This window comes from Phasianus colchicus, chromosome 2 (genome assembly GCF_987193195.1).
Source record: "Phasianus colchicus chromosome 2, bPhaCol1.hap1.1, whole genome shotgun sequence".
Lineage (NCBI taxonomy): Eukaryota > Metazoa > Chordata > Aves > Galliformes > Phasianidae > Phasianus > Phasianus colchicus.
Genome location: NC_143437.1, coordinates 97,186,880 through 97,213,941, shown reverse-complemented (window position 1 = coordinate 97,213,941; position 27,062 = coordinate 97,186,880). Strand labels below are relative to the sequence as shown.

At 39.8% G+C, this 27,062-nt stretch overlaps 2 protein-coding genes across 7 annotated transcripts in view; both read right to left on the bottom strand.

The window, feature by feature from the left end:
• LPIN1 (lipin 1) overlaps nt 1–11,804 on the bottom strand; it is a 77,661-nt gene extending 65,857 nt beyond the window's left edge. The window contains exon 1 of one of the 2 annotated variants that reach the window (XM_090136378.1): nt 11,649–11,804. In XM_090136378.1, coding sequence (XP_089992504.1) covers nt 11,649–11,729 — 81 coding nt within the window. In that variant the 5' untranslated portion in view covers nt 11,730–11,804. The remainder of the gene's footprint in view (nt 1–11,648) is intronic. The other variant, XM_090136379.1, reaches the window with a different exon arrangement.
• A 6,968-nt stretch (nt 11,805–18,772) lies between these two features.
• GREB1 (growth regulating estrogen receptor binding 1) overlaps nt 18,773–27,062 on the bottom strand; it is an 87,528-nt gene continuing 79,238 nt past the window's right edge. For 3 of the 5 annotated variants that reach the window (XM_031610941.2, XM_090136376.1, XM_090136375.1), the window contains exons 30-33: nt 25,056–25,191; nt 24,389–24,589; nt 22,542–22,680; nt 18,773–20,959 (exon numbers count right to left, since the gene is read on the bottom strand). In XM_031610941.2, the coding sequence (XP_031466801.2) occupies nt 20,796–20,959; nt 22,542–22,680; nt 24,389–24,589; nt 25,056–25,191 (640 nt within the window). In that variant the 3' untranslated portion in view covers nt 18,773–20,795. Of the gene's footprint in view, nt 20,960–22,541; nt 22,681–24,388; nt 24,590–25,055; nt 25,192–27,062 lie in introns of those variants that run through there. The other 2 variants (XR_004169320.2, XM_090136377.1) reach the window with 2 other exon arrangements.

Genomic DNA, 27,062 nt, shown 5'->3' with positions numbered 1-27,062 from the left:
CACACAGAGGGTAGTGACACACTGGAACAGGTTGTCCAAGGAGGCTGTGGATGCCCCATCCCTGCAGGCATTCAAGGCCAGGCTGGATGTGGCTCTGGGCAGCCTGGTCTGGTGGTTGGTGACCCTGCACATAGCAGGGGGGTTGAAACTAGATGATCATTGTGGTCCTTTTCAACCCAGGCCATTCTATGTTTCTATGATTCTATGATCTCTTGGTGAGCCACAAAGTTTGGATACCTCCATTGTGGCTAGCACTGTCACAGGCCTTCTGTGCTGTGTGAGCAATCCAGCTAACCTCAGCCTTCTGTCATGAAACTGTATTTCCCGTGGTTAACAAAGGTTCCCAGTTCCTTGCGTCACAACATAGGGTTCATATGTAGTAAAGACTACGTACACATAAAAGTAAATACAAGTTCAGAAATAGACTTTGGAAGCTGTTCCCTACTGGATTTTGTCCAGGAGTCAGAAAATAGGGAGGAGGAGAGCCTAAGTGTGCTTTTTGTTGTGTGAGATTTGTTTTTCTCATTAACACTACATGCTGTTCCAGACTATTTCTAGGAAGAAGGAGGCGATCATAAAAACCAATCAGAACAGACCACAACATTGCTGAGTAGTAGAAAAACAGCACGTGCAGAACAAGAGGAAGCTTTTGACTCACATTCTTGGGCAGGAACATCGCAGGGCAGAACTGTTTTACTTCCGTGCTGCAAGTTTAATGCTTGTTTATATGTAAAGCTTTAAGAATCTTTAGAAATATTTTAAATCAGATTAACAGTCCTTTCTACTTAATGAGCTTTACTTAACATTTAAATAATTGGGTTGGCCTTGAAATTATTCCAACATGCAACCAAATTATATCATTACAGATTCCTTTTGCCTCTCCTCCTATTTTCCTCAGAATTTTACTTAAAGCAGCCTGGCATCTAGCACTTGTTATTAAAAGTGATATCACTTTTCTTCAGGCTATGAGTGAAGCTTCACAGATGCCCCTGCTATAGAGCATACAGTTTACACTGCCAGCATATGCTCCATGTGGGGCTGGCTGACCCTGGGAAAAAGCAATATCTCCCAGTGTTCTTTACAATCATCTCTTCTACACTGATGGAGCTGCTGTTGCTGCTGTGCTGGTAGTGAAGACATGCAGGACTAAACCAGTAATAAGAACCTGCCCTCAGGAATGATCTGAGGCTCTCTGTTTTCTGGATTTGCAGTTTTAGAATTATATGGTGAGATGTGGCTCTGGGCAGCCTGATCTAGTGGTTGGCTGGGGGTTGAAACTAGATGATCATTATGGTCCTTTTCAACCCAGGCCATTCTATGATTCTATGATTCTATGAGATCTGTGCTGTAAACCTCTTCCAATATCCAGTGACATGATCAAGGATGTCATAGATACTCCAGTCTAGCAGGATCCATTTTTGTAATTAACTTCACAGATCAGGAAGTGAGTAGAAGGTGACAGAATGAAAACAAGAGATAATCTGTTCACTGGAGCAGGGTCTAGGATATTTTCTTGATTTTTATTCATTAGGTAATGTCGTTCATGTAATTATTCCTGTGTGAAGGGACTTCGGCAAAAAGAGAGCACACTGATCCTTGTATTCTGCTTCAGGTTACAACACAGGACTACACCTTTTCAGAACCTGTTTCACCCAGGTCAGAGTTTTCATTCATGATTTCTCGGTGTTTAAATAAGACAGCACTTGATTTAGAGTGCCCACAGTAGACAGCGCAAGGATGTTTAATGTAAGGACCCTGTTATACTCAGCCTGGGTGTGCATTTCTGGCTTCCAGGACAGAGAATGGTTCCCCTAACTTCAGGGCCACCTTTCTTCAGGGAGATCAGAACCTAGGGCTGCCCACTTACCTCGGACATTCATAATGAAGATGGTTTTGTCAGGATTCCCTTTCTAATCAACAGGAAAAAGTAGCTTTGTTAGAGCATGATCCACCTGGCCTTCTCTAAAATGTCATGTAAATAGTCCTCTGGCCTGTCATAGGAAGGGACTTCCCATAGCAGCTTGCTGTTCTTTCTCCTTTACCATTTTTCACAGTTTTTTCCCATATGACACATTTTCCTTTGTACTGTGTTTAAAGCACACTGCTTCCAGCAGGGGCTGCAGCTCCATGAAATGAAATCAGCTTTTCTTCAGCAAACTCTCATGGATAACGGAAAAATGATAACAGACATAAGTGCATGCTGAAAATCAGTACAGCAGTCAAAACTGCCTGATTTTTATCAGCATTAAATTATCCCAGGGCTTACAAAGGAGGAGAATATGCACTAAGACTCCCTTTTTTTTTACTATTGCTTGCTTGTTTTCACCAGAGCTCAGCAGCTTTATTGTGGTTCACTTTGTTACACATTGTAAAAGGACAAAACAAAAAGCTTGTGCCAGAATCTCTCTTTTGTGCAGTCCTCCGGATTTCCTGAAGTAGTATTCAACTTAGGAACATGGTTTTGTGGTCATGGTGATGGGTCGATAGTTTGACTAGATGATCTTTTCCAATCTTAATGATTCTATGATTCTGTGATACCATGATTCAAAAGTCTGGTCAGTCTTTCAATGGCTGCTGACACTGAGGAACGAATGAAAGTGAGGAGCCGCTCCAGCATGGCAGTGTCATGCAGATTCCCAGCTATCAGCATCTTCCCTAACCTTGGCCAAAGCCAAGCTGTGGAGAACACAGTCAGAGAGCTGACTGTGTTCTCCATAGGCAGTGGAGAAGTAGAGATGTTTTCAAGGGCTGATTTATTCCAAAGGATTTATCTTGAACATGAACCCTTCAGGGGGAGCACTGCTCTATTTCCACTGAGCCCAAATGTAATCAAAACCTATGCAGCAGCCTCTGCCTCCCTCTGACACGGGTGCGGTTGAAATGAGTCCATGGGAAAGTGAGAAGCAAGGTCACGGGGAAGCAGAGCCCCAGCCACCACGTGAGGAAGGGCTGGAGGCTTGTGGCTCTGGCCTTTGGCAGCCCTCTTCCCTGGAGGCTTCTGCCAAAGGCTGAGGGAAAGCTTTGCTGGGGCTGGATGTAGCCCAGCTGTTACATACACCTTCTTCAGAAGGAAAGTGCCTAGCTGTATAAAAGCTAAATATCCTAGTGCTGGGTTAACACTTATTTCATAACTTTTTCACATCTGGCACAGAAACCTCCCCCTCTTACCCTGATACCCAGTACTGCTGAGAAAACTGAGTCAGAAGCAACTGGCTGCTTCTCCCACAGCACTAACCTGTCACCCATTAGGCACAAACTACCAGCAAGAAATTAGACACTTGCCTCCATCTTGTTTTTTCAGTCATTAAGTGTTGGGATTAGTTAGTCTGCCAGACACCTATTAATAAACCACCTTTTTGTTTGTTGTTGCGGTGTTAGGCCAAGATAAGATCCCATTCCCTTGCTGCTATTCATTGTCAGTGCTGCAGAGATCCTCAGGAATAACACAGATTTCTGTATCATTCTCTAATCTACTGAGATTTGTGCAGTGCTCATAAAGAGGAGGAAGAAGATAGATAGAGATGAGTGGGCTTGTCACATAAAGAAGTGTCACAGGAAAGTACACATTCTCATCTCTACCACTAAGGCCTGCCTGTGCACAAGAATCATCCTGGAAGGGCAAGGGGGATGAGAGAGAAGGAATATTAATTTTGAGCAAAACTTAAGCTTTATGACACAGTTTATATCCAAATTTGTCACTGCAGAGATGACTCCTACTTTACAAACATAATGAAGCTGCTAGACGGAAGCAGAAGGTAGGAATAAAATAAAAATAAGCAAACCTCCTTCTTCCATCCTTTTAACTCTCATTTGTTATGTAACTTTTTACATAGGAAGAAAATAAAAGCGTTAGTATATTTACAGTCTGTTTATTCAATCCCTCTGTTACATAAAGAACTGCCTCCATGAATCTCAAAGCTTGTTACAAAAGATGTTATTAGCATAATCCCCTTTTAGCAGATGGAGTAACTGAGAAAGTTGCAGTGGTTTGCTGAACTTCATCCAGCAGCACTGGGGAAAGTTGCTTTGTCACCCTGTGTTGGGCCAGCCCCACAGGGCTTAGGCCAAGAGCTGCCCTTTGTTTCTCAATCTTAGGCAGAAGTCTTAATTGGCTTACACTGAAGTCATTGCCTCTGTTGCACATACAAAATAAAATTTCCAAGGGAAGGGATTTATGAACATCCAAACATTTTTATCAAAGGTCACATCTGTATTTCTTTAAATCAGTTCAAATTGCAATGACTTGCATTTTCACTGACCTGCAAAAAATGTTGGGACATGGCCAGTGAAACCAGTCTGAGGATGTAAAGATGCAGAATAATTAAATACCAGTGAGAAAACTCTTCTTCAAGTTCTTCACAGGAATAATTTTAGCAATTTATTGATTAAAGACTGTATTTCTACTGAATTTCTTAAACATTCCTCTGCATGAAAGCTCCCCAGCAGATGTCATGTAAAAACTTCTAAGGAAAAGCTGGGGGGTTGGAGGTGCTCATATACGTAGGCTGAAAGACGATCCTTGAACTCTACAGATTTCTCAGAGGTGTTTGCTGAGATGCTTTTCAGTGTAATCTACCATAGGGAAGCTGATTTATCAGGGAGGTTGGACTAGATGAGGCATGTCCAACCCAAGCATTACTTTCTTAGTGACCTATGTATAATGTCGCCCAAGACAATTCCTCTTCATTCAGTGCAGCCCATATAAACCAAAAGGTTGGACACCCATGGACTAGATGATTGCCAAAGGTCCCTTCCAACCCTTATGAGTCTGTGATTCTGTGACATTCAACAAAGCCCCAACTTACACCTCTGTCTTATGTATCTTTGCCTTCAAACACCAACGAAAAGATGAGTCCACAGAGAAATGTATCAGATTTCCAGATTTTAAAGTAAAGTTAGTGATTTTATTAGCAAAGCTTTGCAGAACTCCTAATTGCTAGCATAATACCTAAAAATGAACCCTGAGATGTCTAACAGTATATTCTCTCATTATTTGTTTACTCAAAATTCTGCTCCATTCTATATGGGGGGTATTAGCACCAAAGCTGTACTACACACAGAAGCTGAGCAAAGATTATGGGGCAGATAAAGCCAAGCATAACACAAAAACAAAAAAAACATTCCTGAACTATACAACACTGATGAAAATGTAAAATAATAAAAAACTTTCATTCTGGTTAGCAAGCCCATTGGTACACAGAACACCTGGAAATAAGGAATAGTTTAATCAACCATGATGGCATAGGAAACAGTGCTAGAAAAGGCACAGAATGAGAATTATCACATTGCCTCTTTTCTAACAAGGGGAAAAGAAATAGTAGGCATTAGCCATGACTAATGTCTGTGACCACTGGAGGTCACTTTTGCTTCAGAAATCCTCAGCTTTCAAGGTTTTAGGCAGCAACACAGTCTATCCTACTCCTACAGCTGGAGTTTGCAAACTTGTTCATAACAATTCATTGAAAATATCTATTTCGTTTTATGATATTCAGTGGCTCAGAAGGGCTTCAGAGGATACTACAAATCACTGTAGTCAGCCATCGTTTAACAGCCATTCAAAAAAAAATTTAAAAAAAAAATCCATATTATAGTTTTGCAGTGTGACTATTTAGACCTGGAAGACAAACATGTTTAAATAAATGAAGTTAAAACAACTGAAGGATTGAGTTAGAATGAAAAAAAAGAACGTTTTCTTTGTGGCTGTGAAGATAGGTTACTGTACTTTTCATGAAAGTGGATCAATATTTATGAAGAAAAATTTTAAACTAGTCACCTGATTCATGAATCACATAACATGCACATCCTCCACTTAGCTCAAAGGCTCCAAGTTTACAATGTCTGCCACTGAAGAAATAAAGTACATAAAAGCGGCAGTATGCTTCTCTTGCCCCTTGTATTCCCCTTGTTTGTTGGGCAAAAGAAAAATTTCTCATACATTAGAGTAGTACATTTGGGTAATACATTTAAGTAATGATGCCATAAAATCAGCATTGCTCCAAGATCTGAGGCTCTCATGAAATTCAGAAGACAGAAGGGAGAATAAAGGAAGAGAAGGCAAGAAAATATAGGAACTAAATAAATCCATCCATCAATTTTCTCCTTGGCCTTTCAGAAGGAAGGATTTACTGTGAAAGGGCATTCCTCTATTTCCTGGTAACAGTGCCTGTATTATAGATCTGTTTTGTTCAGCAAGTGATCGATCTACTGTGGTGTGGTCTGCAGTTTGTATGACAGACTTCCTAGGAAACTGTAAAGATAAAAATCACAACTTGCCACATGTTGAAGACTTTGAAAGCTGTAGCTTCGAAGCAGTGTTTCTGAGAGAAAAACAGGATCTTGACTTCAGTTCCTGAGTGCTCTGACAGTGCCACTGGATCCCTCATGTTACTGAGAACTCACTTCCCCGAAGGCCTCATGAAAAACACAAGATTTCAAAATTTTTGACTTGCTCATGTTCAACTTCAGGTGCTAAAACCTAAACAAAAGTCACTGGCATGTTAACAAACGTCCTGATTGGGAGGGAGTTTCAGAGCCCCCTCAGGACGTGGTGCACAGAGAGCTTCTAGTATCTCCATTTTATATAGCAAATCATCAAACATTACGAGTGTCTACACCCTTCAGTCATCCCCAACAACAACCAGGCAGTGGATATTTGCCTGACTATGGGGGTTCAAACTGTCTCACAGGAAGCCCCCACCTGCTTTTGAAATTCCTCATATTAAGAGGATGCACGCACACAAGGACACCAGGCAATCTTGGCTCCATTTGCAGTTTCTTAATTATTTCAGCTCTGTAAAGGTGATGGCATCCACAAGACCATTTGCTCCCATTTCCATACTCACACACACACAGATATCATTTTAAGCAAGGTAAAAGCCAGTTTTGCATTTCCTGAACCATTTTGCCATGAACATTCTGAGATTATCTTCCTGGTTTGTGCTCACTGAATGCTGAGGCATCCTCTTTTAGAGCCAAAACACTTTTAGAAGTGTTTTGCACTTGCAGCCCACAGCTTGCTGTAGGTTTTGTTCAGTCATTTGAACACAGCTCCTGAAATTTGTACCTTGAAATGGTGCAACATCCAGTTGCAAGTGAGTCACCTGCCAACGACCACTACAAGGAGCACTGGCAACAGGGAGATTAACACTCTCTGCATTTATGGAAACAATTGTTGTTATTAAAGCTTACTCATCCTGCAAAAAAGAAGCCTCGTGGCAGTGTAGGCGACAGGAAGGAACTGGAAGGCAAGGCAGCTGGTAGATTCTATAATGTTTGCCTACCAGCTATTGCCCTCACATCCTTTGGTGCTTGTGGACTTTCAAGTCTATATTAGGACAGGGCAGGCTCTGTGAGACATGATCCCCAGATACAGAGTGATTGCTGACCTCCAGCAATCTGCTCTGAAGAAAAGGCAGTACTCCGTTAACAAAAGTTCTTCAAAGCATGAAGGTGTTCAGCTGGGATCTCAGAGCAGAGCTCCCTGTAACAAGTGGAAATGATGGAAAATAAAACCTGATGTTTGCCCAAGGCTACATGGGAATTTTGGTACAGGAATTTGCATAGATCTTTATGTCCTCTGTAGTTTAGCAGGCTCAGCCCTACTCTAAAATTTCAGATAATGAAGGTGGGTGAGTACTAGATAAGGTAGTGCTTCTAGATATTTCTGTAATTAAATCTGCATAAACCACACTATCTCATTTGTTAACAGGTACAAACCATCCCTGTGGGCTCTCCCTGGAAAGCAGGTGATCTTCCACCCAACATGGATCCCTAGAGCAGCCACGTGCCCTCCTCCACTTGACAAGACAGCTGTCCAACCCAAAGCACGGGGATTTCAAGGACACCCTTCAAAACAAAGTAAACAATCCCCAGATGAACTGATGAGAGCATGAAAAAGTTGAACCCAAACAAATCAATCAAAGGGAATAAAAGGCCTTCTCCTAGCTCCTGCCACACACCCCTCACGAGCACTTCCTGGTCACAAAACGGGCAGTGAGGTTTGTGTGCCTGGCACACACCCATCACCACCCCAGCACCCTGTGATGATATACGGCCTGCTGACATTTTGGTGTTGTAGGCAAAAGCCACAAGAATTAGGTTCAGTGTCACCACCCAGCCTCGCACTGTCACCTCAGAAGGCTTCCTGAGCAAGGGCCTTTGAGGGACACCTTTGACTGCCAGAGCATTCCCATTCTGGGGGAATCCGCTCTCAGCATCTGTATGTCCATGATGGCAGCCTCTCTAAGGAGGAGCCACGGCAGCCCCCTAGCTCATCCCTCTCCTCAGTTTAGATCTGGGCCGAACTGGTGCAAGAATGAACAAAAGGAATCCACCTTTGCATTGTAAATACAAAATTGTGGCAATCGACTATGACACTGCAGAGAATTTATAATTATCTTACCTTCACAAGAGGTCTAGAAAAGCAGATGCACAAGTGTAACACAACCAGTGTAAGCCAGCTGCAACCTGGGCTGCAGGTCACACTGCTCCGGCAGCATCCTCCATTCCTAACATTTCCAGCCACACAGGTTAGTCACAATTTTCTACCAAAACTTCATCTGCTGACACACTGCCACTGAGTGGTTAAAAAAAGAAGGAAAACAAATTGAACTGGTTGTGCAGGTTTTTAAGGTAAACCTTTTCCTTCTGCCTAATCTATTATATTGCCACAAAACTGCCTTCCTAAGGATCTATTTCAAGTCTGAATTATAGCTACACCGTCCTCACCATGATGTATTGGCTTCTCTCAGTGATGTGTTATTTCTTTGTCTGAAGTTCATATTATGCATTTTTTCACAGAATCACAGAATGGCCAGGGTTGGAAGGGACCTCAATGATCATGAAGCTCCAACCCCCCTGCCACATGCAGGGCCACCAACCTCCACATTCAATACTAGACCAGGATGCCCTGGGCCCCATCCAACCTGGCCTTGAACACCTCCAGGGATGGGGCATCCACAACCTCTCTGGGCAGCCTGTTCCAGCACCTCACCACTCTCTCCATAAAGAATTTCCCCCTGACATCCAACCTAAATCTCCCCTCTCATTTTTTCCTTTATTCCTTTTCCTTTATTCATCTGATGAAAGGGAGAGAAGTATACAATCTCATTCAATACCCTTATGGAAATAAAATGTCCATGTGTAATCATACTTATGTGGTCCTCTTGCAATGCTGTGGTAAATAAGAAGAAGAGTTTTGAGGCCTAGATGCTTATAAAAGAGTACTTTTGCTTCTGAAAGCATGCAATCTTTTTAACTGCACATTAAATTTCAAAGTTTAACCTAAGTACTCAAATGCTTATCCTTGCATACCTATGGAATCTTTTATTTGAAAAACTCTTCATTATGAGTTTTTAATAATCTCAAATATGTATGTCTTCCCTCATCATCCTAAGGGACCACAATTTTTTATTTACTGTACGATTTGCAGACACACAGAAGCACTTCAATAAATCTATAGAGAGAAATGGTCTTCTCTGAAGTTCTTAACAGAAACCTAGAGGCCAACAACAACATTTTCAAGTGATATTTAGAATATCTATTTCTATTAAAATCCGATATGTTTTATATGCTAAGTAACACTGCTTATTTAATTTGTAATGAAACTTCCACATTTGTTACAGAATAGAATGTTCTATGCCTCAGTGGAATCCATGATTTTTCTTGACAACTGGGGAGACTTATATGTGAAGGAAATTCCCAAAAGGGAAATTTGAACTAAAGTACATATGTATACACCACAGTCTTGGCCTTTTTGTTTTCTCTTTTTTGTTTTCTTTTTGCTTTGCTTTGCTTTGGTTTTTCAGAACATCTTAATTTTTAATAAAAACTCATAGCCAGAAATCTGCAGAAGCTTTTTAGCCTCAGAGTTAGATTATATTGAATATATGTAAGTCTCTCTGAAAGTAATGCATCCTATTCATTTCCATGGAAACTACAGATATAATGAGCATAACAGCACTGATAGAACACATTCTCAGCTACAAAACACTGTTTTTCAACAGTCACCACCATTCATTTCACAAGCAATGAACAAAAGCCTGCGTGCTGCACTCATAATGCTCTGCACCAGTGGAGGTGACCCTCTATCACTGCCACCGCTGCTGAAATGCCCCAGCCACCTCCTCACTGTGCTCACATCCACTGTTTGGTCCCCATATACATTCAGCAAGTGTTGATGAATGTCAGTGGGTGCCATTTTTTCCTCACAGAGGAATTCAGTGACTCACCTTTGCTACATACGCACTTCCATGTCAGACTCCATTTTGTCAGAGTGCCCCTCTGCTGTCATCTGTGACAGCACCATGTAATGGGAGATTGGCAGGAAGGTTCAACCTTTGCTACCACACCACCAGTGTAGAAGCGCTTTAGAGCTCTAATCACCTGCTAGTTGTTCAGCACATCTCTATCCACACACAGAATCCGTTCTGATCAGTTTGCATGGGATCTTAGCTGAAAATAGAGCCTTAATTTAATTAAGAAATCAACATCTATAAATTGTTTTCCTACACATTAAAAATAGATATTCACCTACACACTAATCCTGTTATTCGTCAGCACTTGTGGATTGATAGTGAGAACAACTGATATTCCTTTTTATCCTCCCTGCATGTTCCTCCAAAGATGAAACAATTTTAAATCCACAGTCCTATCATCAGCTAAGACATTTTACTCTTCTTTTACCTTCAAAAATAATTTTCTTTGATAACTCCTCAAGTACGTGCATGAAATGTCAGTTCAGTGCTTACAGACACATGCTCTTGTGCCTCACCACCAATAATCAGAAAGCATTTCAAACACTGATGTTTCCACAAAAATCATACATGCAGATGTAAATATCATACATGCATCAGTTTATTAAAATATAATGAAATTTAAGGTCATGAAATGAAAACATAAATACCACTGTCCAGATTTATTTATTTTTTAATCACAACCCTAATAATAATGCTTTCTAAAAAGTAATTGAAAGCCTTGCTTGCACAATCCCCTCTTTTTCTGAAACTCACAGAGTTCCTGAACCTCTCAGTAGAACTGTTACTGTTTTGATCTGAAGTTCTATCGGGATGAACACATGCCTTACCTTCTCATCAGAAAGCCTTGCTGACCCACAGCCTCTCTGGCATCAGTAGGCACCAAGCCAGAACCTTAATCCACAGGACCACACTTAGTAAACTACTGGTGCACCATGTCTTGTATTAAGGTAGTTTCTGTCTTATTGAAAAAAACGATAGCAATGCATTTCTGTGTTTGTAATGGAAGTCTCACTGAACCTCTTCTTAACACATGTTTAAAGCAAAGGTTTGTGCTATTGTTTAAATCGCCTTCCCTCCATTACACCAAATGGTACATTTCCACAGTGCTGCTTTACACAGCCAGTAAGACAGCAAAGCAAATGCTACAGAATCAGTCAAGTTTTCTTGCAGCACCTGACATACATAACAGAAGCAATAGGTTTTCACCATTCAAATGTTTTCAAAACAGGTAAAGCTAAAACAGAAAAACAAATCATCAACAAAGCAAACTTTGCTAGGAGATTAAGAAAGCTGGTTTTATCCACTTCTATCCAGGTTCATAAAGCACAGTCTCTTACTTTTTCCTACAGCTTCAAACTGTTATTTATGCAACCTTAAGGCATAAGATCTTACCCAAGACCAAGGGGAGCCGGGAGGGCTCTCAGGCTGTTCTTCGTCCTCAGACGACATCTTGAGGTGATCGTTTTCCCCCATTCTTTGCACAGGATACTAAAACTAGCCTTGGTTTTGGCCATATACAAAAATGCCACCTTCAGGCTTTAGCTGTTGACAACAAAGCTCCAGAGAATATAATTTCCCAGTGATCGCGTTTGCTTGCTAATTTTACCTGCTGAAGTTCTTGGAAGCACAGTCAGAGAAAGAAACATGAGCTCCGTAAACCAGAGCACATTTTCCTTGCAACTGACTCCTCAAGTATTCTAATTAAGTCATAAGGTTCAGTGAAAAATTAGAGCTAGGCAAACAAATTAACTTCCAAACAGTCAGTATCTGTTGTACCTCTGTGTGAGATTTTATGCTCAGACAACCTGCTGAGTGTTACATTCTGTGAACAGAATATAAGGAATTCTCACCCTGCCAACATTTTATTACCATCACTAATCATATTTAGAATGGATTTGAATGGTTTCATTTTGTTTTCAAGGCAGGTTCTTAATGTCAAAATCTCATTCTGCCTTTCTGCACAGTTGTACAGTTGTTACAGATCGTAACTGCGTAGGCAGCACAGATTCTTCCTTCTGTGCAATAAAGATCTTGAAAGAGGACACTTTCTTTTCTATTTATTTCTTTTGGCCTTACATTTCCTTTCAGATATGTGCTATATACTATTATAAATGTTGTCCTATGTAACTTCAGACAAATGAGCCCAGATACCTGTGGGACGCCCGTGTCTATAAGAAAACTACAGAACTCAGCGTCCTAAAATCACCTCTGGCAGCTGATCTGAATGGAATCCCAGATGAGACCCAGAGAGGCTTTGCTGTTGAGCTGACCAGTAATTCACGGCTCTGTTACGCTTTCAAATTCATAACCTTTGGCTTCGATTTTATTAATTCCTCTTTTAGTAATGCATCCACTTGCATTTGCTGGTGAAATAAAATTCTTATTAAAAATCCCTGACTTCAGGCAAAGGCTTCTCAATCTTTCCACTGTGCTCAAGAATGAATTGTGCTTTTTATAGTAAGCTACTGCAGGAGAAACCCAGCATCAGCTTTGAGTTGATAACGATCATCAAATCAACAAGTGCACCCAGCTATGTTTGATATTTCACCTAGAGCTATATGTAGATTCACTAAGTAGGTAAAGTAATAAGCAATGAAAAAAAGAAAACTTTGGAAATATGGTACTGAGCACAGGAGCAGCCTGTAGCCAGCATATGGTCTCTGTCCATAAATGGCACTAACAATCATGGGACAATCACCTGGAAGATAGGAGAAGAGCTAATTTTCAGAAAAATTAATGTCTGCTTAGACACACACATCAGAAACTCTGAATCTAAGGTGGCCAAATAGCCAGGTCACATTAATACAACAGGCCAACATTTCCCAGAGATAAGAGAACAGCACTTAAGTTACCAGGATGCTCAAGTTACTTGCTTCTGTTGAACAGCAAATGGTAAGACTGTCAGCACAGTAACCCATTTATTAGGTATCTGGCACATCACATTTTCTTTCTGGAACAGATTTGGGGAAGGAAATTCAATACAATTCTCTTGAATGCTGCTAAGCAGGGAAATGCCACACCTAGAGCATTTCAGTGGCATTCCTGCCCCTGCTGAAATGTTTATTCACTGCATTTGAAAGATGGGAATCACTGTTTGCCACAGTAATTTTCCACTGAAACACCCAATTCTTCTGTTAAATTTACTTTCAAGCCGTGATAACGGTCTATCAGAAACTGTTTCAAACACTGTTGTAATACTATATAATATATATAATTGTAGTAATATTATTTATAAAATCCTTCAAGAAGTGGCTGGACATCTTTCCCAGCACACTGCATATCTGAAGCCTTTGTCATCTTGAGCACTGTACAGCTCTGGGAACTTTCCTTCCTCAGGAAGCCCTGACAGCTTCAAGCATTTCTACTGTGCAGCACATGCATGAACCTGGTGACTGCTGCTCCTAAAGGAATGCTCCTGATTGTCTGGCATCCTGCATCCAAGGGAGACCAGTACCAGATGTTTCTGATCAAGAAGTTCAGGAATGGAACAACAACTACATGGAAAAAGGATTTTCCCCCTAGCTTTCATACATTAGCACAGTGATTCCCATCCTTTCCCTAAGGTTGCCATTACTGCTTCCTGTTCCCCTTTCCACTTCCTCTACTTCTGTGCTCCCAGCCAGGCCAATTCCTCTTCACGTCCTGAAAGTCTCCTTCCTACAGCCTCAGGTGCCAGCCCTTTTCCTCTCAGTGCCTTCCCCTTTCTCCATGACTTTACAACTTTGCTGCTCTTTCCCACGTTAGCTTTTCTCATCAGAGACCCACTGGTGCTGCCCCAAAAATCACAGAAGATATTCTCAGACTCAGGTTCACATAAAGTTCACAGCCACTTTTGGATTCCTACTCAGCTCATTGCCTCTGTGAGATCCTGTAGCAAAAAGTTTCAATGGATAATCATACAATGCATACAAAAATCTTGTGACAATTTTAAAATTTGCCCGATGATTTCATTACATGAGGACACAGGGTAAACAGGAGCCAATTTCTTTTTATAAATAGCATCTGTAAGTGCTGTGTCATGAGCAGGGAAAAAAAAAAAAAAAATTTGTAATCATCCCAGAATATTTAAAATGGTAATATTATCTCATGGAAGCCTTGGTGTTAACTTTATTTTTTGAACTGATAAGATAATGCCTTTATATTTTTAACAGGATAGTTTTTCAACTTTAAGATTAATTTAAGATATTTTTAAATACAGTCACAGCTCTGCTGTTCTGAGGCAGAATCACTCTCCTATTACAGTCTAACTTTCTGCAGCCTTTCCACAATGCTCGAGTTGCTGAGAACAAAGCATATGGAACTGCTTTTCACTACTTTCTCTGTTTTATCTCCTAAACACCAACGGCAATTAATAAGCCCTTGAAATAGGGACTGGATGAAGAAAGCCCTCTGCTTTGTGTCTCTGGGCACACACAGGAAAGGAGCCCCAGGACCATGCTGCACCACACCAAGAGGCCCCACTGCAACCCTGTGCACTCCTCTACAGAATCATGACCCAACAGATCCAGCACATCTCTTCTCACAACACCTGATGTGATCTCTCCAAATAGGGATGTCAGGAGGTTTGTGTAAGGCCCCCAGGCTCCACAGAATGAAAACCTCATCTGGAAAATCGGTAGGAGGAGCTCTTGCAAGGAAAAGAAAAGGAGATTGAGCAATGGAGCTTGGAATTTTTTAATTATATAGGTGCCAAGGAGAATGAGCAATGAAAGACACATGACATAGGTAAGATGCAAGATGCTGTGTGTTTGGCCCAAACACAGCCCGGTGTTCCCCATTTGAGAGTGGCACACAAGGCTGCTAATTTGTCCCAGCACAGGTGCCATTTTGTGTAGGACAGATCTGAGATTTACATCTGATACACTATGGACATTCATGAAAATAAATTCAAATGGAAAGAGATGACACCATCACCAAAACCAGATTCTGTGCAATTGCAAAATGACCTGCAGCATAAGTATTGTGTGGCACAGAATCCTGTGGCTACTGCAATACCCTGTTCTCAAAGCAGTCCCTACTAGCTCCCTACTGAAAGTAACAAGTCCAAACTCACTTTCATATCAACCCTGTTGTTTTTAAGAAAAAAGAAAATTGTTAAGCTTCTGTTAACAATGCTGCTGAAACTTTTCTATAACACATCAGAATGCAATTTGCCAAAATAATCCTCCTTAATATGTTCAGAGTTTAAGTGCTCAGTCAACACATCAGTGATGCAACAAGTAGAAAGGCAGTTCCTTTTGCTTATATAACTAAGCAGAAGTTATATAGCTTGTATAACTAAGGAAATGCAAAGCAAATATGTCTTTTTTTTTTTTTTTTGAGGATTTTAAACAAAATCGCATTTATGTACAAATTATAGAATCATGGAATCATTAAGACTGGAAAGGATCACTAAGGTCATCAAATCCAACCACCAACCCATCCCCACCATGCCCACTGACCACGTCCTTCAGTGCCACATCTCCACAGTTCCTGAACAGCTCCAGGGCTGGTGACTCCACCACCTTCCCAAGCAACTTTACTAAGCCTTTCTTAAAACCATGGCAGTCGATTTCAAATCTCTTTTTCTTACTGAGCAGAATCTCTTTTTCTTACTGTTATCTTTGACGTCCTCTCTCTCTTTTATTGAATAATATGTACACACTGAGCAATGGGCTATGCCTCAAAACTCCCTGAGCTGTGTCCTCTACAACAATCCGTGACTGCCTCTGGAGTTGCCAAGGCAGGATTGGAAATGTTATAAAAGCACTGACCAGAACTGCCGTTGTTTTTTCAGGTGAAAATTGGAGCAGGGATAAAGGGTGGAAGGCAGTCAACAGGCGGAGAATGTGTGGAATTAATTTTCCTTTTCACTGAAGAACTGGATCCTTAAAGAGATAGGAAAAAGGAAAGAACAGTTTATTTCTCATATTATTCCGGTGAAAGCTGATGAACTACCAAGGCAGAGGGGCATACACCAAGGTTCTGCTGTCTCTGCTTGTAGCCCCACTTCTCCTCTCCATCTTGTGAACCTCTGTAACTCTGAGCCTTACACACTGAGTCTGTTTCTCTTGTATTTCTTTCGCTATGTGTGACCGACACACATCACCAGAGTATCACAGAGCTGCCTTTGATATATTTAGCAGCTGCTGTGAGATGCAGCGTGGGAGCTGAGAACTGTACATTCCCCATCACAACAGGAGGTGCTTATTAAGGGAAGAATGCTGAAATCCCTTACATCCTGTAGTGTTCATGTCATCTATAATGCCCGTGCTATTCAAATACCAGACATCAGTGCTCAAGTGCTTGTGAAGTATGCTTTGATAGCGGAGAGAGGATGGTCAGAAAGAATATAATGTCACCTTCCCAGTAACCTTCTCTATATTTGGATACGGTCTGTTGCAAAGCTGAATCACAAAATGCTTCGCCCTCTGACACACAGTACAGAACATGATTACAATACTATCTGTGATAATAGTGGCTGACTAAGACAGCAAGCATGGGAGGCACTTGAGAAGATGTTAGAGGCTGGATAAAAGTCAGTAAAGGCGTGCTGTCAGTTCCCTTTTGCCTTTTGTTTCCTATTACATTATCACATCAGTCCATCTTCTTGCTCCATCTTCTTGCCATGTACAAAGTCAGAAAGAATAAATGATCTGTTTGCTTAATGAGTATGGGCCAATTTTTCTCACAAGGTAATTGTGATGGAAAGCAAATAATTCCCTCTCTTACAAAAGAAAGACGAGAGTGAAGCTGGGACCGGGGTCCTCAGCCCTGTGGTAAAAAGCACATTCATTCTTGCCATGTGTATGGCAAGAGATGCCAGTTCCACTCAATCAGATGGGATTTTATTTGTCTCGATTGTTTATCTGCATTACTGTGTCACCTGAGAGTCCAGGTTGGACACAAAATCCTACATTGTCTCTGTGCTTGATAGCTGACAGTCGGAGGGAGCTGAACATGTAAATTATACCAAGAATGAAGAAACTTTTGGATGGAGCTCTGGAGAGCTGTACTCCCTGACTCATCCACCACCACTACTCAGCATCACATTAATAAAATGCTGGGTTTTTTTTGCCATATTGTGTGCCTAACTTCCCTATGATGGGAAGCAACTCCATTTTGGTCACACAAGGAGAGCATATCTGCTCTTACAGCAGGATGTACCTCATCAGCAAATGGGCAGTTCAAGCCAGTTTCACTACATATGTAGTTTATATATGTTAATATATGTACTCATTGGTTGAGAATGACTGTACTTGGTCACACAACAGAAACACATCTGGTGAGGCAGAATAGGGTTCCTGAGAACCCTATTCTGTAGAGAGGGTACATTGAGCAAGTAACTTTGACCCAAAGGAGAATGTTAAGAAAGGATGTGGTTTTTTTATTCCCATCTGATTTAGTGATATTTTAATTTCACAGATAAGAACAGTTTTTAAATGAAGAATGCCACGGCAGCAATAAGGTAAACATGCCTTTCTGGAATTACTTTTAAGCTTTTCCCCATTCACTTGGTCTGTACATGAAAGAATTTGGGTTACTGAATATTTTAAGTAGGCTGTTTATTGCTGAAATTTCAAAAATGTAATAATGTTCTAGATGAAAAAGAGCTATCTTTTCCACACAGAAAACCTTTAAATAAACACACAGTTACAGTGTTTTGCATTTTCGTAATGTTTCTGCTTCTGCATGTCAGCACCTTAAATCTTAACAAGTAACCTTAATAAACTGTCAGACATCTCCGTGAATTTACCTCTGTGTTTCAGACATTAAATGGTCTGTTCAAATCAGGGTACAGAACCTAGAATGCCAAAATGCAAGCAATCACTTTAACAACAGCAGTGAATTGTTTCATAAAAAACAACCAAAACCAAAACCAAAACCTAAAAACCTACCTGTCCAAACTAGAAGTTTAAATGCGTTTTATATCTTGCAGATATTTAGAGAAAATCTTTGAGCTTGAGATCATTTCAGAAGGTTTACCCATTGCTAGTAGAACTGAACACAAGTAGAATAGCATGGGACATGGCAGAGGGTAAATGCTGGATAATTCCATGAAGACAGAGCTTAAGCACAATCAAGCAACTTTTGCAGAGCTGTAAAGGTTTGAGGAACCTTGACAGCCACATGAATGGATCTGTATTTCATCAGGGTTATATCTACAGAAGCATTGTACACACTAGTCAATAACTTTATGGGGATATGCATGAGGCTGGACTGGTAAGAAAGGCACACTGATATTCTCACCACTGTGGTGTTTTTGAAACATACTGAGAATCAAGCCAGCTCCTCTAATTTCTGTTTATTTTTTTCCTAACTTTTTCAGTAGTGAAACTGAATATATTAAAATGTTGTTAGAAAAGCAAGAATTTATTTATGAATATGCTGGACAGTACCATATTTCTCTACCACTTCCTTTAGAAAAACAAACAAACAAACAAACAAACAAACAAAAAAACATATATTTGCTCTGAAATAAATTCATAAGACTACAGTGAACAATCAGAAATTTTGCTGTGCAAAGTCCCCATCTCTGAAAGCAGAACTGAAAAGTTTCTTGTTTCAATAAATACCTTAGGCAGTTTTTTTCACTGGACAGATTGATTCATGGAGAAAATGCTTGTCTAAGGACTTGCAAAACAAATCATCTCATATCTAAAGCATAAGAAAAGTTTACAGACATTTGGCATAAATAGTTGGAGCATTTGGTTACAAGAAAGGAGATTTCAAACCTCTGTCTTTACTCCAGAGGTCTTTTAAAGACTCATGTACGTTAGAGGCTATGTTATGCTTTAGACCATTAAAAGACACTGTATTTTCTCTTGGTCAGTTCAGGAAAATATTTAATCACGTTAGCCCCTTTCAACCAACCTTTTTCCTCCCCCAACCCTCCCCCCACAAAAAACATCCAGTGCTATACACCACCAAGACAAATATCCATGCAGTATTGACTTTATTTATAAAGGATGGTTTGGACAAGAATGTCACATTCCTTTAAAAAGTTTAAATTAACTAACCAACAGGTGAAAACTGCACAGGTGATGCTATTTACATAAGACAATGTCCATCTTCCTTTCCAAAACTTAAACAAAGCCAATCTCACTCTGAAAGAAAAACAATGAAATACATAAGCATACTGATTTCTACCAGTTATCTTGCGAATAGCAGTCTGTCTCTTGTAAACAGCAGTCAAGTCTTTCATACTTACTGAAATTACCTTTTCCTTGTAAACGTTATGAAATTTGCTCTTTGGCACAGTCATATTCATGTCATCATTTCAAGACTGATACTGTAAAGGCTTCAGGCACCTAATGGCATTTCATCAATATAAAATCAATGATACTCTCATTGATGTATCCAGCAAGAAAGACTGCTCAAATATTAGACACCTTCTGGAAATGTCTGTACTTACCCTTCTTGCATCCAGACTGAATGAAGTTTACACAGATTCTATAAAAATAAACATGAAATCTGAAACTTAGAGAATACTTCCAAAAACCTAAACAAGGATTGTGATCGCTGACTTCACATGTAGAGAGCACAAAAATACTGTGATGCCTGGTGCCCTTCTAGAACATGCTTTTATATGGCCACCTAAATTCCTCAGAGACATAGTCTCTATTTTCTCACTTTTTTAATGCACCTTGGCAAGAAAATATCCCCAGTAAGTGTATTAGGAAGGTTTCAGAACCATCTGGTCCGCTGTCTTGAATGCACTGGGCCAAGCTTAAAGTTTGTAGTCAGCGCAACAATTTAGCCAGAAACCAAAAACATCGATGTTCTAGATGTAAAAATCACTTCCAGGTAAATCTCACCATTTGCTGTTCTCAGTTGCACCAGGCAATTTCATTTTCATGTTTAAATGTTCAGATTTCATTGTTAAATTTACTTTCCCGGCTCTTCTTTATGCTATGAAAATCAGACATATGATTATGCTGCTATCCCAAGATTCCCTTATACTAAAACTATCCAGTTGGCACTTGTTAAAAAAAAATAAGACTCCAACTGGGCTCCCATTCTTTAAGAATTATACTTTACATATCTTCATTAAAAAGCCTACCTGGATCAATCAAGAGCAATATTCTACAAGACTGTAACAATTCCTGTTGCCTTATGCCAACTGTTAGATAAATAAGACTTGTAAAACAAAATCAAAATCTGTTCCTACATTTACATTTCCTATTTCTGGAATGAACAGCAAGTTTTCTCAAACTCCTGCTTATCAACTGGTGTGTGGTCTTTTTTGTGTCAGAAGAAATGCATTCATTGATTTCCTTTCTGATCGAATTTTTTTGCTGCCATGAGGAATAATGAGTTTCTGCGTCTTTCCCGGGAATCAAGAATTACTTCCATCAGACAATTAAATTAGAAAATTCACTTACAGTGTTTGGAAATAAGAGGATAAATTGATTCTAATAGACAGTGGCAAGTCCTGTTTCTCCTCAGAAAGCAGAGCCTCTCAAAAGCCATTTCATAAGATGGTGGCAATTAGTCTCCTGTATCATTCTTCTTCTTTTTTTTTTTTCCTAATTATTCAGGAAAAGTGTCTAGTTTCTATTAAATATGTCGTCCAGTCAGGAAGAAAAGTGGCCTGTCCTCTTTTGCGTTGGCAGTCTGGAATTCATCCCTCAGTCGAAACTGCCATTCATCTTCCAGCTCCAGCCGGACAACAGTCTGGCGAAGAGAATTCCGATCTTGACAAATAACACACAGGGTGGCACCTAAGTAAACAGTCAGTAAGAAACCCATGTGAGTATCGCCCTTGTTCTCAAATCACCCATCTCCCACCACCTCTTAGCAAGTGGAATTTCCACCACTTCCAAAACAGGAGCTACAGATATTCTTGAGTGAAAACTAAGATTTCGGGCTTTTAGAGCTCTATCTTCAGCTCCCTGTTTATCAGGGTCTTTTTCTGTAACCTGAGATATCTAGTATTCATCTAATACACAGGACTAGCAATACATTCCTTCTCTTTGGAGTAAGAAAGGTCAAATCTGTCAAGTCAAAGAGGGTGGTGACAGAGAACAAAGTAATGCCTTACATCCATTACTGTTCTAGCCCTGCTAGAACATTACTTCGTTAAGTGAAACCCTCACTCAACAGAACACACCACAAGCCAATCCCCACAATGGCTAATTAAGCTCTGTGTGTTTTGCTGACTAGAAATGATCTAATATGAACTGTTTTGACTGGCATCCTGATACCATTTCAACATGCACGCATGATTTCCTGGCTCTTGAAAAAAGTGCTCAGTCAAGAGGAAATTACCTCACCTGCTCTTAATACTCTGAAAAAGAAATGGTGAGATAGAAAGAGATGCCCAAGACAGAAACAGCTGAGAATACAAAGAAATAAAAAGAGTCAAGTGGTGTTTAATGCTGAAGTGACTGATTAGAAGGTCAACTAAACTGCCAAGGGAAACAGAGAACTCCTGAATCAAATACACTTCGTGCTACACACTGCAAAAATCATCTGGTTTGTCCAGGTTGATAGCTTCTTGTCACTCAAAAAAATGCAGAGTAACTTTGAATGAAAGCAGTCCTTTTATACTTAAAATGTGGACATCACTCCAGAATGGGAATAGACATAGGGACTCACGTGGCTTCAGTAGCATGTGCAGGTTAAAGCACTGTATACCCTCATTTGTGCTACACATACCTATACAAAACTGTATTGACTACAAAAAAGAACATGGCAGTTCATAACTTCTCCTGTTTTAAGAAGGCAGTGGCAATGACAGCTCTAGCTGAGTGCAACAAATCCCCTGAGCACTGAATCTCTAAAACAGCTGCAGAACAATCCCAAAGAAGTTGCAATACAGACAGAAGTGATTTGTCTCCAGTGCTGTCCATGATCATAAGCACTATGTGGAGAAACTGGTTACAAAGAAAAAATTTTAATGATAGCATTCATATTTCCAGGTACAGCTAACAGATTCTGATGGAGTCTTATCATCATCCATTTTTTCTTGACAACTGAAAAAACATCACTTGCAAGAACACAATGGGTGAACGTTTCATACATAATCATTTTCAAATATAAGGTAAGAAGTTATGTGTATATACTATGCATAGCAGTATAGACCAAACATTGTTTACTTATCTGCAGAACTCTTAACACTGTTGTAGATGAATCATCAAATATCAGAGATGGTAGGGCATATAAACACAAATATAAATAAACACATGTGCATGCACAATTTTTCATGTAACATTCAAAATTAATGCTACTTTTCCCATTTTCTTCCCAGATTTCCAGTGACCATATCATAAAATTCCCTGTAATAAAATGACTGAGGCTCACCTTTAAGAAAATGGAACTTCTTCAAAAAGCTAGCTACAACAAAGGAGTCACAGAGGTATAGCAGGAGACCACTGAATGTCAAACCAGAGGAACTGATATTGAGAGAGTGAGGCCGTGAACTCACATAGCAAACTGCAATCTGATTGGGAGGGGATAAGAAACACAGAAATTAGCTTTCCTCAGGGTTCTTCATATCAACCTCACAGTATTTGCATCTGATCCACCTTCAGACTTGCTTTCCAACTCCAAACATTATGATCATTATTGTTCCTTTGTAACAATTCCTCTACTTATTAAAAAGCAATCTAAAAGCAGTATCTATAACTATTCATTACTCATAATTACTCAATACTACTATAATCATGAGGTTTAGGTATGAAGGGTTTGAAAGCTGCAGTAATGATGGCTCCCCACAGCCATAACTCTGTGACCTGTGCAGCACAGTTTATCTGCACAAGCATAAATGTAGTAACTGCACAGTCTGACACAAGAAGAACCCTATAGAAAGGTCTAATGCCATTTACATCACAAATGGATTAAAAAATCAGTATAGTTGTGCATCTACATAATTGCATGAGGTTTCCTACTGTCTAATTACTTTTCCCATTACTAATCTCCTACTCCAATGGGAACTAGGAATATTTATAGCATCCTTTCAAGTTTTGTAAATTTCAGGTTAAGGAATCTTCTACATCTGATTGGGCTTCTGAAGTGCCTTTCTACTTACTTGGTGCAGACCCACATCCAGCAGAAATCAGCATGATTCTGTGGAGGAAGGTTGACCCAAGAGAAACTGGTGCAAGTTATTTCTATTTATGCATAATGTAGATGCAATAATTCCTTCAATCCTACTGTATCATATATTAGCTCAGATAACAATTCCCGAGCTGAATTTAACTTATTTCAGGTGCTGAATGGTTTAGAACTGAAAGGATGCAGTGGATAAAGATGCTCACAGCACAGTGCCCTTCCATGGACTTTGTTTTTCCAGGCATGGTGGGAACCTGCCTCAGCCAGAAAGGGCTGGAATCAATCATAGAATCATAGAATCACTCAGGTTGGAAAACACTTTAAAGATCATTAGTCCAACCCCGACCTAACTATACTACCCTAACTCTAACAACCCTCAGCTAAACCATGTCCCTGAGCAAGAAAAACGCAGATCAAAGTGTTCTGGGAGCAGCACAGATTGGAAGGTCATTACACAGCTGTTTTGGTAAAGAAGTTAAGTTAGTAAATGCAGCAAGACTGATTTTCATTTAGTATTTAAGTCAAGTGAAAAGATAAAAATAGATCAGTGAAAATCAGTCCCTTAATATCGCACTTCTACATGACCTACATTTGTATTTAAATATAACCTTGGCTTTAAGTCCAAAGCCACTGGGGAGAGCCAACAGATCTTAAATGCTAATGACAGCCTCTCCCACTCTGTGTATCTTGGTATTTGCTTCTCTGACTCAGCTCATCAGTTAAAAGCGGACAAAAACTTTCGTATTTTGAAGTGCTTTCTAAGGACTAGTTAGTATTTGTAAAACTCTTGTGGAAGATATTTGATGTAGGAAGGACCAAATTACAATAGACTGGGAAAACACTTCTTAAAATAAAAGTGTTCTGTTAGTTAAAAATCTAATACCACTCACCAACTCTATTAGACAACTCTGATATTGCTTTCCACGTACTTTATTTGTAGTTTCTCCCAGTATCTCTGTAAGACCAAGAATTTAACACCATAGGGTTCTAATATCTGTTTATTTGAAGGCTGTGTTCTGAAGGTATCCATCAACAAACTCATCCAAAACATAGGCAATACATTTCTAAAGCTAATTAAAGATTGCTTTGTTTCATACCTGCGGTCCTAAGTTGAGGTAACAGTCCACAGAGAGCACTGGATGTCTATAATTCTTCAGTGAGAGAGGGAAGAAACGATGGCTGTGATACTGGAGGTATTTTTCTAGGAGTAACTGGGCAGGTGCTGCCAAGAAGGTATGCTTGCTGTCAGGAGCACAAATGTATTGAGCAGGTGAGATTGAAACTGGAATGTCAGATACCTATGAGGAAAAAATATTTCTGGCACAGATCAATCCTGATCAATCATATTGCATTTATCTGAATTCTGGTTTGTACAAAACACATCTCAACCCAAAAAATTTAAGACTTATATACGAAGAAAAGTAATTCAGACAAACATATCTGCTACTAAAAATGTTGAGAGATTCAAATAACTATATTTGTATTTATAGAGACTTAGAGTTTTCTTCTTTGATACCAATGTACTCCTGAATATGAAATCATTTGAATATGAGTAATCAATACTATAAACTTACAGTGAAAGGTTATCTTTACTACGTGATATTTTGGATAATTTCAAAAATTGGATTTTAGAAAAAAAAAGAAACCAACATACCCCATTACTGGCAACTGAGTGATGAACCATTAATATCTCAGCTCTCCTGGTTACAGGGTACAAAAGGGAAAATGAAACTTTAACAAGGAAGAAGAGGTCTCAGTTCCCACCTTGGACTTAATGTGGAAGGATCTTTGTCCTCCTACTGCAATTTGCTTTTTCATGACACTGAAGTGATTGAACCGACAAATGAGAAGGCCAGCACTGTGGACACGCAAGTTGAAGTCAACATCATCACAGGTAAATCTAGGAAGAATAAAATCACGGCACTTCAGAGGAAAGCTTCTCATCACAGGCTAACAATTACAAGCACTCAGGGTCTTTGATCAGTACCATATGAAGGAGAGCTGTCAAACATACCAACACTTCATTTAATAGTAATCTGTCAGGGAAAGAGACTTCAGCTTTGAAATAAGTGAGGCCAGTAGCAATGACCAGAATGAGTTTAAGAAGATCAGAATGAGAGAGGGAACCAGAAACACAGGGGAAAGCGGAAAAAGAAAGGTACCAAACTGCCATGAAAGTGACCCAGGAGTTAAAAACATTTCTTTGTCTCAGTACAATAATGCAGTCATGGAGAAAATATACACAAATATTTCCTTGACCTAAATAAGGTCAATGAAATTAATTCCTTTGACTTCCAAGGACATGGAAAAGGCCCTACATTTGGTCTGTCAAATGCAAAGAAGTCTGCCTAATCATTTTTCCTTTAGAATGCAAATATCAGTTGTTGACAATAGAACAAAGGGCAATGGGCACAAACTAGAACAGGAAGTTCCATGCAAACTTGAGGAAAAACTTCTTTGCTGTGAGGGTGACAGAGCACTGGAACAGGCTGCCCAGAGACTCCCCTTCTCTGGGGATACTGAAGAACCTTCTGGATGCTTTTCCCTACTGTAGGGAACTTGCTATAGCAGGGGGTTGGACTCAATGATCTCTAGATGTCTCCTTCAATCCCTGCAATTCTCTGATATCCAGTCATTTTGTTTTATATTCCCCTACAGAAATAATGCAATTTTACAGTAGAGAAAAAATTATTTGAAGACAAAGACTCTTTTCTTAATCCAACAGAACTGCTGAAACAGAGGAATAAAGTAAGCAGAATGAGGCCAAACATCCTTGAGCTAAATTTGACCTATTTCAATTATAAGATGGAACTTCTAAAGCTGACAACATTTAAATCCTCTGGCCTTTGGAAAATTCAGCCTCAGTTCTCCATTTGGAATGCAGATTTGCACAGCAAACAGGATGATGTGCAAAACTGTGGGATTAACATCCAAGGCTTGGATTTAAAACAGCAAAGTACTTACTGCGACAACAGACATCAGTAAGAAAAACGATATTTTATTATGTTTTGAAAACCCTCTTTGATTTTAGCAGTACTTATGTGGACACTTGTTATCCCTGACTCCTAGTGTCTCTGTGTTTTAAAATATACCTTTTTCTTTGCCAGCTCAGGCTTGGACTCTCATGTAATGCTTCAACCTCAACAGCACCCACATAAAGCAATATGGATTAAAGACACAGGCAGGAAATGGATGATGTGGTCTGGCATTCCTGACCATTTAGCATTGCTGCCCATGCTCATATCATTTTATTTTATTGCACTGTCATTTTCTTCATTAGCAGTTCATAATGCTCCATAAAATAATACCACTGGACTGGCTGGGAGCACTGTTCTGTACCAGAAGATGAATGTGAGCAAATTTAAAAGGCTCTTTTAGTGTCAGATTGATAGTGATAGGAATTTAGGTCATCTGTTTATCCAGACTAATGAAAGTAGAAGAGCTTCCACTCAGTTAGAAATAAATTTGGATTTCAGAAGACGTCTTCCTGAGAAATAAAATAGTGTTTTGCTGTACATTTTAGATGACCTGGGCTATCCCAAATAGCTTAAAAATAAATGTTTTAGATTTCCTGTAATACGTGTCAGCCCCATGTGGATATATTGTGTATGCTGAGGTGCCTAAGGACTCACTTCAGACAGAGGAATCCCACCTTTGGCAATAGCTACTTCATTCTCTTGTTATAAATGCTTGTTCCTCAGAACCAAAACCCCAGGATTTTTTCAAATAAATCAGTGAATGTCTGTGAGGTGATGCACCTACTGAATGCAG